This window comes from Chiloscyllium plagiosum, chromosome 4, assembly GCF_004010195.1.
Source record: "Chiloscyllium plagiosum isolate BGI_BamShark_2017 chromosome 4, ASM401019v2, whole genome shotgun sequence".
Taxonomy (NCBI): Eukaryota; Metazoa; Chordata; class Chondrichthyes; order Orectolobiformes; family Hemiscylliidae; genus Chiloscyllium; species Chiloscyllium plagiosum.
The window spans coordinates 98,375,866-98,390,602 of NC_057713.1; the positions used below are offsets into that span (position 1 = coordinate 98,375,866).

General features: G+C 38.0%; 1 protein-coding gene across 3 annotated transcripts in view; it reads left to right on the forward strand.

Annotated features, from left to right (window-relative positions):
- The window catches only part of mrpl13 (mitochondrial ribosomal protein L13), a 95,865-nt gene extending 85,124 nt beyond the window's left edge, over window positions 1-10,741 (forward strand). For all 3 annotated transcript variants that reach the window (XM_043688685.1, XM_043688684.1, XM_043688686.1), the window contains exon 7: window positions 10,622-10,741. In XM_043688685.1, coding sequence (XP_043544620.1) covers window positions 10,622-10,646 — 25 coding nt within the window. In that variant the 3' untranslated portion in view covers window positions 10,647-10,741. The remainder of the gene's footprint in view (window positions 1-10,621) is intronic.
- Window positions 10,742-14,737: the final 3,996 nt, after the last annotated feature.

A 14,737-nucleotide genomic window follows, 5' to 3' on the forward strand; every position in this document is an offset into this window, starting at 1 on the left:
CCTCCTGAAATTTGTATTATTCTCCTGGTTGTACCACCACAAGATTTGATCTATAGTGATTGCTGCTGACACACATTGGGCTAATGGTTTTAGCAGTATATGAACCAATACTCCTAAATCATTTCCCAAGAATAATATATTTGGCTTATTGTCACTAATTCCACTATCATTTCTTTCACATACATCCACGTTGTAATTTCAGCTCAGTCCTGAGGTCAGTACAGTTCATTTTCCAGTCTGCCTCAGTCCTGAAGAAGAGACATTCGACTCAAAGCATTTATACTTTGTTTCCCTTTCCACAGATTCTGCCAGACCTGCTGGGATTCTTCAGCACTCCCTGTTTTTATTTCCGATCTCCAGCTTCCATAGTTCTTTGCTTTTACTCAAGTCTGTCTAGTTCCTTTTGTATTTGATCTAATTCCTGTTGTTTTCATTTCCATCCAGTTTGGTGCTATCTACAAATGTAGAGAGCTTAGTTTCTATTTTGACTTACTAGTGTTACTGTTCACTTCGGTAATGTGGTAGAAATCAAGGCCTGCTATTCCCAGAATCGCCGCAAAAGATAATGGTTTGAAAAAGTACTCAGACTTACCCAATTTACTTCTCAATCAGGTTGCCTAAAAACATGGGCCAGGTTTCTCTATTTAGCAAGAATTACTATTTATTACAAATAACTAGGTTCTAACTGCAGGTAAACAATTATGAACCATTAACATATAACTCTACTAGTTAAAACACTAACCCACTTATAGCTTCCTCTTTTACACACACGGACATATACACGCGCACGCACACGCACACACAAACAGGATAAAAAGACTCGTGTGCAGTGGGAAGTACTGAGAAAGCAATTCAGTGGTCCCTGTTCACTGGGCTAACTAAGATGGTCCTTTGGACTTATTCGCATGTGCTCCTGCATGATCCTCTTCGCCAGTTTCTCACACTTGCTTACAGGAAGTAAAGGGTGGATGTAACGTATCATACTTATAAAATCTCTGGTTTACTGGCTAAGAACCACAATTTACAGCAAATGCTGAGCAAAAAATAAAGTGATTTACTTCAGACTTGAGGGTTTTTTTAAGGCAGATAACAGAGACAGTTCTTGCCCTTGCGAGACCTGATGTCTTCTCTCGATATCATTCACAGCCTCAAGCTGTTCAGCTTACTGGGAGCCAATAAAATGGTTGTTGGTGGGCAGAAGATCTTTGTCATTCATAATTGGCCACTAGTCCACAGACCAATCAGCTATTTGCCAGCCAATCTCCATTTGTATATAGTCCTTGGCTCCAGCTCATCTGCAGATTACTTCTAATACTGCTAAAGTCAGCACCTGTGTAAGCAGCACTTACAATGAGTGTCAGGTTACATGCTTTTAAAAGTGCAACCATCCTTGGTTTTCAAAACAGTAATTTTCCCTTTTCAGCCCACAATTAAAAATGCAGAACAATAAAAAGATACAATCTTTATAACAGTAATTTTTCTACATGCCCTGTACTTACCTCATTCAGTGCAGGTCCAGTTTCACATTTACCATTCTTTGCTTCCTTTGTTTCGGTTAATTTACAACTTGATTCAGTGCCTTGCCAATATGTAGACAGATTTCCTTAGCCATATTTCACCAGTGTCTTAGCTGGAATCTAAATAAGTATCATCTACTAATTTTCAACTGTCAACGACATTTGTTAAATCTTCAGAATCCTCAAAGACCTTCAAAGTGATTTAACTAACATGTTTTCTGTACTAGCTCTTTCTTATAATTTGCATTTCTCCACTTGATTAATCATTTATTGCCTTGGGAATGCCACATAGCTTTTGTCATGTAATAAAAGTACAGTAGCCAGAGTTCCAGAGAACCGGAGGGTTGCTCTGTCTTTAACGAGAGATAACTGATAGTAGGTTTAACCTGAGGGTCACCACATCTCAATTGAGGGGTGAGTGACCTCAACTGGTATGGGAACTGAACACATGCTGTTGGTGTCATTCAGCATCACAAATTAGCCAACCGAGTTAATGGACTCCCAATTGTCCTGTATTAATTACATGTTAATTGCTGTGTGAGTCCCTGACTTATCTCTTTGGCAGGTTTGTATCACATGATCCTTTTTCTTAATTCAGAGGCACACCTCCCATCATGATAGATACTGCTGCAGCCTGTTGTGTTTCACTAATAGCATGTCCTTCCTTATGTACCTCTGACTGTAAGCCCCTGTGATCAAGGACCTTGGTTTTCTTTAGTACCTATGTCTTGTCCATCATATCAATTCAGTAAGTCATAGAGTCATAGAGAACAGAACAGGTCCTTCAGCCTAGCCCATCCATACCGACCAGATTTCCTAAACTCAACTAGTTCCATTTGCCTGTGTTTGGCCCATATCCCCTCTAAACCTTGCTTATGCATGTACCTGTCAGAGTGTCTTTTAAATGTTGTAATTGTGCCCACATCTACTGCTTCCTCTGGCAGCTCGTTCTATGTATGCACCACCCTCTGTGTGAAAAAGTTGCCCCTCAGGTCCCGTTTGAGTCTTTCCCCATCACTTTAAACCTATCCCTCTAGTTTTGTACTCCTTTGCCTTGGGGAAATTACCTTGACCTTATCTATGCCCCTCATGATTTATAAACCTCTGTTAGGTCACCCCTTAACCTCCAATGTTCCAGGAAACGGAGGACACAGCTTATCCAGTCTCTCTTTATAACTCAGACTTCCAGTTTCGGTAATATCCTTGTAAATTTATTTTGCACCCTTTCCAGTTTAATAACATTCTTTCTATAGCAGGGTGACCAGAATTGTATGTAGTACTTCACATGTAGCCTTACCAATATCTTGTACAGCTGTAACATGGTGTCCCAACTCTTGGGCAAAAGTGAGGACTGCAGATGCTGGGGATCAGAATCTAGATTAGAGTGGTACTGGAAAAACACAACCAGTCAGGCAGCATCCGAGGAGCAGGAAAATCGACGTTTCGGGCAAAACTGAACTCCAAAACTCCCAAATCCTGTACTCAGTGCTCTGACCAATAAAGGCAAACATGGCAAATGCCTTCAACACATGTCTACCTGTGAATGCCACTTTCAAGAAGCTATGTACCAATACTCCTAGGTCTATCTGTTTGACAACGCTCTCCAGGGCCCTGCCATTAACTGTATGAGTTATGCCCTGGTTTGTCTTCCCAAAATGCCCACTGTGCCCTCAGGCAGCATATATTCTCAATTATGGCTCTAAACAAAATTCTCACCACCCTGTTTGGTGTGAAGATGATGTTGCTAAAAGAGAAAATATTAGATTTAATACAAGTAAATTACAGTGTCTATAATTCTTGACAGTTGTGTAGGAATTATTACACAGGAACAACAATTTACGTTTACACAAGTGCTTTATTGTAGCAAAATCTCCCGAAGCATATCACAGGAACTTTATCAAACAAGTATCTGCATGGATTTCCACTGGATGCTCCAATTTCCTTCCACAGTTCAAAGATGGGCCGATTCGGTGAATTGACCATGCTACAAAGCCCCGGAATATCCATGGATATGGCAAGCTAGGTGGATCAGCCATGGAAGGTGCATGGTTACAGGGATAGGATTGGGCTGGATGGGATGCTCTTAAGAAGGTCTGAACAGACTCAATGAGCTGAGTGGCCTCAATGTGCATTGTGGGGATCCTCTGATTCTATTCTATGAAGTTCAACATTCAGCCACTTAAGGACCTACTAGGGCCTTGTTTATAGAGGGTAAAATATGAAATTGCCTGGAGTATGTTGGAATAATCAAATCTAAATATAACAAAGGCACAAGAAAGGTTTTCAGCAGCTAATGAGCTGAGATGGGGCAGAGTTGGATACTGCTATAGAGTTGGAAATATATAGTCTTAGTAATGGCACAGATATGTTGTTGAAAGCTCATTTTAGTGTTAAATATGGAATTGTGGTTGCAAACGGACTGTTTCCAAAGAAAGAGATAGAGACAATGATAAGGTAATTTGTATCATGATCAACAACGAAGCTGTGATGATCCTGATACTTAAATTGTTATATAGAATCAATTTTCTCATCCCACCAATGATGTTTTGGTTTAATCGTGAACCTTCTGATTTTTTTAAACCGATGACATCATTGAGTTGAACAGTTCATATGAAAGAAGGGCTGTGTCATTCAGAAGACATTTAAGATGCAGATTTGAATTTCACTTTTGTTTTAGCTCTGGCTTTTATTACTGGTCAAGTTCCGAATCTTCCGAATAATGTAAGAATGCTGTTTTATGGAGATGGTGTGATGGGATCACCTCAAAGTCAAAGAATGAGATTGTGCCAAGATCTTGCTTTTAGTAATTTCTGAGAGAAGGGAGAAAGTTAAATCATTAAAGCTGTATGTAATGGTGGATAACTGCTATTATTAACCTTATTCTGATTCAGTGAATATCTAATCAAGGAGGTTTAAGGATCACAGGCTTGTGCTGGGTGATATAACAGTGATTTAACTAAGATGTCAAAGAAATACAGGATGAGATCAGCTTGTGTATATTATATTGAAAGCAACAAATGCTGGAGATCACAGAGGGTCAGACAGCATCCACAGAGAGACAGCAAGCTAATGTTTTGAGTTTAGATGATTCTTCATTAGAGGTCTGATAAAGAATCAGCTAGACTATCAGACCTCTGATGAAGAATCATCTAAACTCAAAACCTTAGCTTGCTGTCACTCAGTGGATGCTGTCTGACCCTCTGTGATCTCCAGCTTTTGTTGTTTTCAGTTCAGATTCCAGCATCTGCAGTAATTTGCTCCTATTGTATTTTATATGATGGTTTTTACTTCCAAAAGCCTGTTACTATTTACTGTCCATATTCAGACAGAATTTGCAATGATAAAGGTAGGTAATTCTGATTCTGATCAAGTTGGAATCATCTTGGACTTTTTTTTATTCTTTGTTTATTATTAATTAATTAATGTAGGAAATATTTGGCTAAGAAATACATCAATCATATACCAATAATAAATATAAAAGGATCCCTACGACCTGGAGTGAAGCTTAGGGAAGGTTTTGAAGGAAATATATCAATAAATGATGGATCAGTTTAAATAGAGCATCAGAAAGAACCATTTTTGCACGAAGGTTGGTGAGTCTTCAGAATAATTTGATGTTAAAAATACAAAACTTAGGATCTTCAAAATCCATTTGTGTTCTCAGTTTTAATGAATCAAGGGATAAAGCCACTGTGGATTATTAAAAGAAGCCACTTTTAGACCATGTAACCACTGACATTATAACACATGGAACAGATTTTGGACAGGCCAGTTATATTGGAAAAAATATAACTGGCCTGTTCAACATAAACTGTGTTCATTTCTGATGAGAATGGTATTTTCGTAAATGATGTCTGACCAGCATTGCAATGTAATTGCAGCCAATGGAAAACCAAATCAAAGTATTGCAGTTGTTACAAATCTGAAAATGGTAGAAATATTCAGCAGATTAGACTGTGTGAGTGTGTGCGCGTGCGTGTGTGCATTTCTCGCTCCCTCTCTCCAGAGTTAATGTAGTGACTTCCCATCTCCCTAAAATAGATTGGCAAGAAGTGGATTACTTTTACATTCATGTCCCAATAATTGTAGCAATTCACAGGCTTACAGCCCCAATTATTTACTATATATTTCAGTGATTTGGATATAGTGACCGAAACAAATGGTTGCTACATTTGCAGTTGATGCAAAGATAAGTAGAAGAGAAAGTTGTGAAAAGGATACAGGTGCCTCTGTGAAGGGATATAGGCTTAGTGAGAGGGAAAAACTTGCCAGCTGGAATATAAAGGGGAAATATATAAACTTATCTACTTTTGCTGTAAGTAAAGCTGTTATATATTTATATTGACTGGTTTTTGATTGACAGTGTAGTCCAGGGTTATGGTGGCAGATGGGAAAATGGAATTGAGGCTACAATTGGATCAATCATAATCTTATTGAATGGTCGTGCAGGCTTGAGGAAAAAGATAACCCACTCCCACTCCTAATTCTTGTGTTCCTGGGTGTGTGAACCTTCCAAAGGTGTGCTGAGGTGGTAATATAATTTTGATCACCCACTTCAGGTCATTCCAAGAAGATATCTATCTCAAACTGGTCTATATGTCATAACAACACCCTTGTTTTTAAAAAATTAAAGCTTCAAAGATACTGCAGAACTGTTGCATTATGCAAGATGTGAAGTGAAGTTACTTTCAGTTTCTACCGGTAGGCTAATAGTAGATCTCTTTTTTTCTGAAGATATTTTATAATGCGGTGTGCATGTTATTCAGTTATTCTACATCATCCGTTCTGTACATCTCTATGACTCTATCATTTTACACAAAATCAGTTTGTTTGAGCTGATGGCTTCAACAAGAATTAAGTTTCACCCATGGTTAATATCTGATTCCAAACATAACACCAATTGAAATATAATAAAGTGAATTCAGAAAAAAATAATTTTAATCTACATGAGTATGATCTCAAGGTGCTAAATTTAAACATGGCAAAAATGTTGCAGTGATATGCCAAGATATCCATATTTTCTGTGCTTGAATCCTTGTAGCAGCTTTCAGATTGTTTCAATTCAGTTTTCTCATTGACTCATAGTAACCAGAAGCTTGTATTAGTAGAGTTGCTGTAAGATAATAAAATGTCCCAAAGCAGTTCACAGAAATGTTATCAAACAAGAAAGAAAAATTGGACTAATTAAGTGCTAGAAAAATATTTTTGCACTCCTCTTTCAATCACAATTATAGTTATGTTCTTTACCTTTGAATAGCTGTCCACCAAACATGCAGAAGCTCTTGTTACTTAATCGCTGGGCCTCCCATGAGAACTTTCGAACCACACACTGGATCCACTTCCTGAGTTTTGTGGCTTTAACTCTTCAAAAGTGCCCACATTGATTACTTCACAGTCCCTTAGACTTCCACTGTTCATCACGCAAACAACATTGCAGGGAGAGGCACTCCTGATTATTGTCTTCAGTGCATTTAATAAAATGACTTAGAATTCAGAAGGTGGTGATTTTGGAAAATCCATGAAATCTCTTAGTGCAAAATATTATATTCGCAAACTGTTTTGTATCATCTTGTCTTAAATTTACAAAAAGACTGAACAGACTAGATGTTTTTCCTGTTTGAGGAGTCTAGAATCAGGGGCCAGAGTGTCAGAATATGGGGAAGACCATTTCAGACTGAAACAAGGAAACATTTCTTCACTCAAAGGGTAGTGAACCCATGGAATTCCATACCACAGAAGATTTTGCAGGCTAATTCACCAAATAGATTGAAGAAAGGTTTTAAAGGCATTAAGAGGTATGGGGAAAAAAACAGGAATATGACACTTAGAGAATGAACCATGATCAGATTGAACGGTGGACCAGATCCAAATGCCCTACTCCTGCTTCTAGTTTCTATGTTTGTGTATGTCAATACCTTTTCTTTTGCTCGTGATCATTATTTGCAAACAAGATTAGCAAAGATCAGTCAGTGCAAAAGAAAAACAGTGTCAGTAAGGAGCAAACAGACAAACCACTCATTATGGACATTAGCATCAGTCAGACGTGGGGATGACAAATTTGGGTTTCATTTCTTTTGTTTTATTTAAGTTTTTACCAATGCAGCAAAAATTCAGCTGAAAAGGAAAAAATATAACCAATTTACCAGTTTTTTTTAGATTACATTACATTAGATTAGATTACATTACAGTGTGGAAACAGGCCCTTCGGCCCAACAAGTCCACACCGACCCACCAAAGCGAAACATCCCATACCCCTACATTTATCCCTTACCTAACACTACGGGCAATTTAGTATGGCCAATTCACCTGGCCCTGCACATCTTTGTGACTGTGGGAGGAAACCGGAGCACCCGGAGGAAACCCACGCAGACACAGGGAGAACGTGCAAACTCCACACAGTCAGTCGCCTGAGGTGGGAATTGAACCCGGGTCTCTGGCACTGTGAGGCAGCAGTGCTAACCACTGTGCCACCGTGCCACCCACACAGTTGGATCAGTCTGCGTAGGTAGACTATGCTAACACCAACTGTCAAGACTTAAAACAAAACAGAAATTGCTGGGAAAGCTCAGCAGGTCTGGCAGCATCTGTGGAGAGAAATTAGTTAACATTTCAGGTTAACACTTAGGTTCAAACTGTTATATTAAACTAGAGTACATGAAACACAAACAATAAATACTGCAGATGCTGTAACTCAGAAACAAAAACAAAGTACTGGAATTAGCAGATCCATCAGCATCTGTAGAGAGCAGTTATATTTTGAGTGGAATATGCTTCCTTAATTCTGTAGGTTCATTGAGCTAAATTTGCAACAAAAAGTGAGGTTTGGTGAATTTTGAGAAAATATTCTGAGGTAGGTAGAGGATGGCTTAAAAGAATGGACCACAGGTGGAAGGTGCAATTTCATGTTTGAGGAGGAAAGCAAAATTGACCTTATGGTAAATGGCAAGATATTGAAGGGTGTGGGTATGCACAGCTACTCAGTAGTTCAAATACATTGATTCACCGAAGCTATCATTACAGAAAAGTAAAATGATTAAAGATGTTTGGATTTCACAAATAGGGCCATACATTTTCAGGATAGAGAAGACCTAACAATTTTGTAAAATAATAGGCTGTGATTTATTTTTACAATTAGATATAATGTCTATTAGTATATTATAGAATTAGATACTTCCATTGGAACAAATGACATCTCGTGTTTGACACTGACCAGAAAAAAAAACAGAAACATTATAAAGAAGTATACAATACTCTTGGCTATATGCAAACTTTTCAAACCCTGACACAAACATACAAAGCGTTATTCTGTAAACAGTTTGTAATTCTTATAAAACAGAATCATAGTCCATGACGATTGTTGTTGAATATGTTGGTGTGGTGGTTGTAATCAGATTGCTGTAAACCAGAAGATAGTTCATTTGCACATTACCATTCAATTACTGGTTATTTATTGTACAGCAAGCTACATGTATAAACCATTAGCATAATATAATAATTAGTCTGCTTAATGTCACAATACAAAGAGATGGTTACAAAATGGTAATGTCACTAGTAATGAGCCCAGCTCAGGGACAGCGGCTGGAATTTAAATTCAGTTAACTGGAAAGAAAATTTGGAGTTGATCGTTAGTTTTTGTAATGCTGGCCACAAAAATATCAGGAGCGGCCCTAAAATCCCTTCTGGTTCACAATGTTATCCTTATCTGATCTGGCCAAGAAGCAATGTGGTTGGTTCTCAACTACCCCTGAATGGGCTAAAAAGGACACTGGATTCAAGGAATTACAAATAATCGTTACATTTACTGCATCTGCAACCAAAATGAACCAATCTCTTGCCCATTTTGACTAGTGTACTAATCGGTTTGTCATTGTTTAGCTGATACACTCCAAACAAATGGCACAGTTCATTGTACTAATAATTGAATTTGAAAGTGGATGTGCAGTCATTATGTACCAATGACCAAGTCAAAGACCATGGTATTCCAAACTCCAGAACAAGTCACTTAGTCAAGCATTTCATTGGATGTTTACGGAGATCGAATTTAAGTTTTGCCTTTTGAGCAAAAACCAACACCTTCTAAAAGATGCTTGGCACGTTCACAATTCAACCAATAAACAAAGAAACCTCCTTGGGGACATGACCAGCCTCCACATTACCAGCTCAATATCAAAGGGAAGCTGTGGCATAGTAATCACCCAGATAATGTTCTGGGGACATGGTTTCAAGTCCTTCCACAGCACAAGGTGAAATTGAATTCAATTAAAAAATCTGGAATTAGTGATAGCCGTGTATCCACAGTAGATTGTTGTAAATACTCATCTGGTTCACTAATGTCCTTTAGGGAAAGCAATCTATCATTCTTGCATGGTCTGATCTGACTCTTAATTGCCTGCTGAAATGACCAAATAAACCATTCAATAAGGGCAGTTACGTATGGGCAGTAAATGCTGGCTCAGTGAGCAGTGCCCATATCCCAGGGAATTTTTAAAATCAGAGCTGATGATTATAGAGCTTTTCAATAGAGGAAGTCCCTATTGTCCTTGATTTTGAACTTAAATGGTGCAAGCCACAAATTCTGTCCCCTGAACTACTGAGTGGGTATCAGTTGTAGAGGCTGCTTTATCTTCCTTTCACTCGACACAATCAGGATGCACCTGAAAACTTGGTGAATTTTAAGCTGATTGTATTTCAAATGGTTACTTTAGTTATTTCCATTACCAAAATTTAAATTTGATCCAAACTCTCACATTTGTAAACAATGTGGATGAATCATCGTGTGCTGAATTGATGCTATCCAAAAAAAACTAAGACCCATTAAAGTTCTTGCTTTGTAAAGTGGGCTTGTTTCCACTCACAGAAGGAACTACGTGTGACCTCAAACCAAGATAGCTAAGGGTGTCACATCACTTAAAATTGAGTTCATAGTAGTTCAAGATATACATTTTAATTTTTACAGAAGCAGAATTTAACATTATGCTGTAATTAGTGCCACAATGCATTTTTTGAAAATTGTTTAATGTCTTGACTGCATTAATGTTAAACAGATGGCCTTTTAATGTTGGATAAAATTCCACTTTGTAATTTTGTTTTTTTTTTCTTTTCAGACCTGATGACTACAGAATGAAATGAATACATTCCCAAACCAGGACAAAGATAATCCAGAGTTATTTATTTTACACAGTGCTGATTTGCATAATTAAAAGCTGCTTTATTCTTCTGGCCTATCGCTGACATTGATCTTATTTGTTGAATTTTTGTAGGAAAATTATTTGTTTCAAAACTGCAATTGCTAAAGTTTTGTTTGATAACAGAATCAAGGGATATGGAGGAAAGGCATGTAAATACGTTGCAAACTCAAGACAGGCTAATGGTGAATTCTTGGAGTCATAGTATTACTTGAAGTTTTGTTCATTTCTTTGTATGTGTGTATCTTTGGCAAGACCAGCATTTGGCACCCATTTCTAATTTCCCTAGAATAGCTATGAGACAACCACACTGCTGTGGATTTCAAGTCATATGTGGTGCTTAAATCGTATTTGAGTAAGGACAGCACTGAAGCGTGCCATTCAGTCCAACTCTTATGTGTGGACTATAACCATCAGCCAACATTTCCCAACTCTCTTCATGACAATCTATTAGCACGCTTTCATTCTTTTCTCTCTCGTATCTCATTTCCCCTATTTGTGTTGTTGATCTCAAATACTCATTATACTAGCAACTCCAATATGCTCACCACTCTCTGGGTAAAGAAGTTTCTCTTAAACATTCACTTGTGTTTATTCATGATAATCTTATATTTAGGTGAGATAAATGGAGAGAATATTCTAGACTAATTTGTGGTCTAATTGAATGTTTTACCATGGTTCCTATAGATGTTAAAGCTCCCTTGCAAAAACATGTTTACCACGCTTACTACACCACAGCAGACATCACAATACCTCAGTGAGCTTACCACATTGTGATGTATTTTGTATTTGGAACCCATGCCCACAAGAAGCTTAGTTATGATCAATCTTGTAGGACTGGTGAACGAAGAGACAGAAAAGGAACTTCCATGGCATCTATCTGGACTGCCTTTGAATCCAATCACCACTAAGCCATGAGACCTCCTTTATATATTAGTTTATACATTGTAACTGTATCCACTTAAAGGAAACATTTTTTAAAAAACTGAACCTGATGGTTGCTTGATGATAGAAATGCTTGAAAAAGTCATGCTGTCACATGAAAAGGCAAGTCAAAGCCCTCCAAAAGATTCCTGTAATCTTGGTTCAACAATTGGTGATTCATTTTGTGGTTTGAATTACTGCATGCCAACCACAGATGCAGATGACTGCCGCCTGGGAGAGACCTTAGGAGAGAGTTGTGGTGTGAAATTTCACCAGTGGTATGCAATGTAAATTTTAGGTTCATGCCAAATCCTGAGGTTTGCAGCTTCAACAGTTTCTGGCATCAACACTGAGATCTATCGTAACTAATACCGATTGTTAATGAACTGAGAGGATGGGCTTCAGAACGTTTTGATTAATTTGACAAGAGTCTGGCATTCTCACTCAGTTCACAAGACTGCGCGGCTGTGACCAAAGATAACACATGGGGATACACCTTAATCTGACAATCAGACCTACAGTTTTTTTTAATAGTCAGCACAGGCTTTTTACAGTTCTTCACAGTTACTTTGTGTTTCAGCCGTGGTACAGTGGGTAGCTCTCCAGCCTCAGAAACTGAAAGTTGCCACCTACCCTAGTTTCACTTCAGAAACACAAGACTCCAGGCTAGCACGTCTGGTGCAATACTGAAGGGGTGTAGCATTTGTGCAGGTGCAGCTGTTTTAGGATTAGATATTAAATCAAGACTGAAAAAGAGCAGTAGTGTTGGTGAAACTGAGACCAGAGGGCATAATGTCAGAACAAGGGATTGCATGTTTAAGACCGGGATGAGGAGGAATTCTTCTCTTGGAGGGTCGCGAATCTGTAGAGTGTCAAGGCTGGATCATTAAAAAATCTATCTTGAATATATTTAATCAGTAATGAAATCAAAGGAAAAGACAGGAAAGTGAAGTTGAAGATTATCAGATCTCATTGAAGTTGGGGCAGACTTGATGGGCTGAATGGACTACATCTGCTCCTTTGTTATGTGGTCTTACTGTCTACTGAGTCAAATGATGTGGATTTATTCCATAGACACTGGCTAAAAGTATGAAACATATGTTTTAAATCATTTTCCTTTTCAAAACTATAAACTCTATCCAGAATTTTCCAATCGTTTGAAAAATTTGCTATGTTAGCAATCATTATTCAGCTGTGGCAGGGCATTAACTGTCCGTTATTGGGTAGATTCCTCTTCCATGTTTAGATGGCTGGTCGTGCAAGCTTATTATATTGCAATGAGAAGAACTGGGCATCAAGGACCAGAATGACCAGGGGAAGCAAATGTGGATCTTCTCAACCATTCAAATTGAAGGATTGTGAAAGTAATACTCAGTGTGAATTAAAGTTAATGGATTCATGGTCAAATCAAGTCCTGGAAGAGAAATAGAGAAGGGAAATAAAGATTGGAGTAATTGTGAGAAAAAGGTAGACAAACAAATAAGTTTTTTTTTCTAATTTACCTTTGTAGAAAATCTCAAACAAAACCTGAAGAAAAGATTCCACACTTGTAATAATTAATTTTCAACATTACAGAGGTTGACAGATAATGATAAATACAGCATCTTTAAAAGTGGATTGAAATGGACAACATTTCACTTTCTGAGGCAAGTTTAGGTCATGTCCATCATGTCAAATAATATAATTTTACACCATTCAATACATGTCAGTTGTGAGACAGATATACCGATGCTGTTTTTGTGACACTAACAGCAGGGTAGCATAACAGACAGCAATGTGTCCCTAGTTAAAAGATGCATTTATACATAAACAACAGCAAGTTACATTAGCTTAACCAAAGTGTGCATTATCAAGACAACCAGAAAGAAATTATCACACTTTGTTTTAATTTTCCTATATTGTAACGTTGTAAAGAAAGAAGACTCGCTTTCTTTTGATTTTTTTTTCCCTCTTTAGAGCCCATTAGGGCCCAATCTTTGCTATTTTTGTCCCCAAATCACCCATTGTTTATAGTGAGACAGATAAAAGGACACCATTGTGAATAAACTTTATAATATATTTTTTCCAATGACTTGTAGTTAATTGGGGCCTTTCACTGACAGCAACCATCCCAAAGTGCTTTACAGCCATTAAATACTTTCGAGGTGTAATCCCTGTCGTAGTTGGGAAACATAGTAGCCGATTTACACAGCAAACTCCCACAAGCAGCAATGTATTGGTCACCAGACATTTTTCATTTTGTGAATGGACTTTATTTGATAATTACAATACTTCGATAATTTCTCAAGCTGTTTTATATTTTGAGCTTGATAGTTTCAATTGAGTGGAATGGCGAACTGATGATTTCAAATTTCTTTTTAAGCCTAATTGCCCTTCTGGCCAATTTCACTTGTGTAGAAGGGCTTTCTCCTCTGCATTGGGTAACCACATAAAAAATGATGTGTTTACAGTCTTGGCAGTCCAGAACATGCAGGAAAGCAAAACTGCACAGAGCTCTATTTGCTTCTCCACGAGTACATGAGTCATGATGTCATCAGTTGCGAGGGTAGTGAAGTCTGTATCCCAGGCCATATTGCTTGAGGCTGCTGTGTATTGTGCTGATGAATCTTAAGAGTGTAACTGAGAAGAAAATCTAAAAATACATCAGCCTAATATTTTAATTTATTTCTACCTTTGGAAATTACCAATTTTCCTCAAACTTTACAAAACAACCTACATAAACAGCACCTTTTAATGCAATGAATTGTCTGAAGGTGCTCATAGGTGCATTATGAAACAAATGCTGATACACTGAGGAGAAATTAGGTCAGATGACCAAAAGCATGGTTAAAGAACTAGGTTTTAAGGAGTGTCATAAAATAGAAGAGCCGAGAGGGAGAGGTGCAGGGAGCTTGAGGCCTCGGCAACTGAAGGCACGGACAGTGTGGCAGAGTAATTAAAATTGGAGATGCCAGACCTGGAGGAGCTCAGATTTTCTAGAGGGGTGAGAGGCCGGAGGAGATTACATAAATATGGAGGAGTATGTCTGGAGGGATTTGAAACTTAAGGATGAGAATTTTAAAATCAAAAGATTGCTCGGACTAAAGCCTATAAGGTCAGCAAGTACAAGGA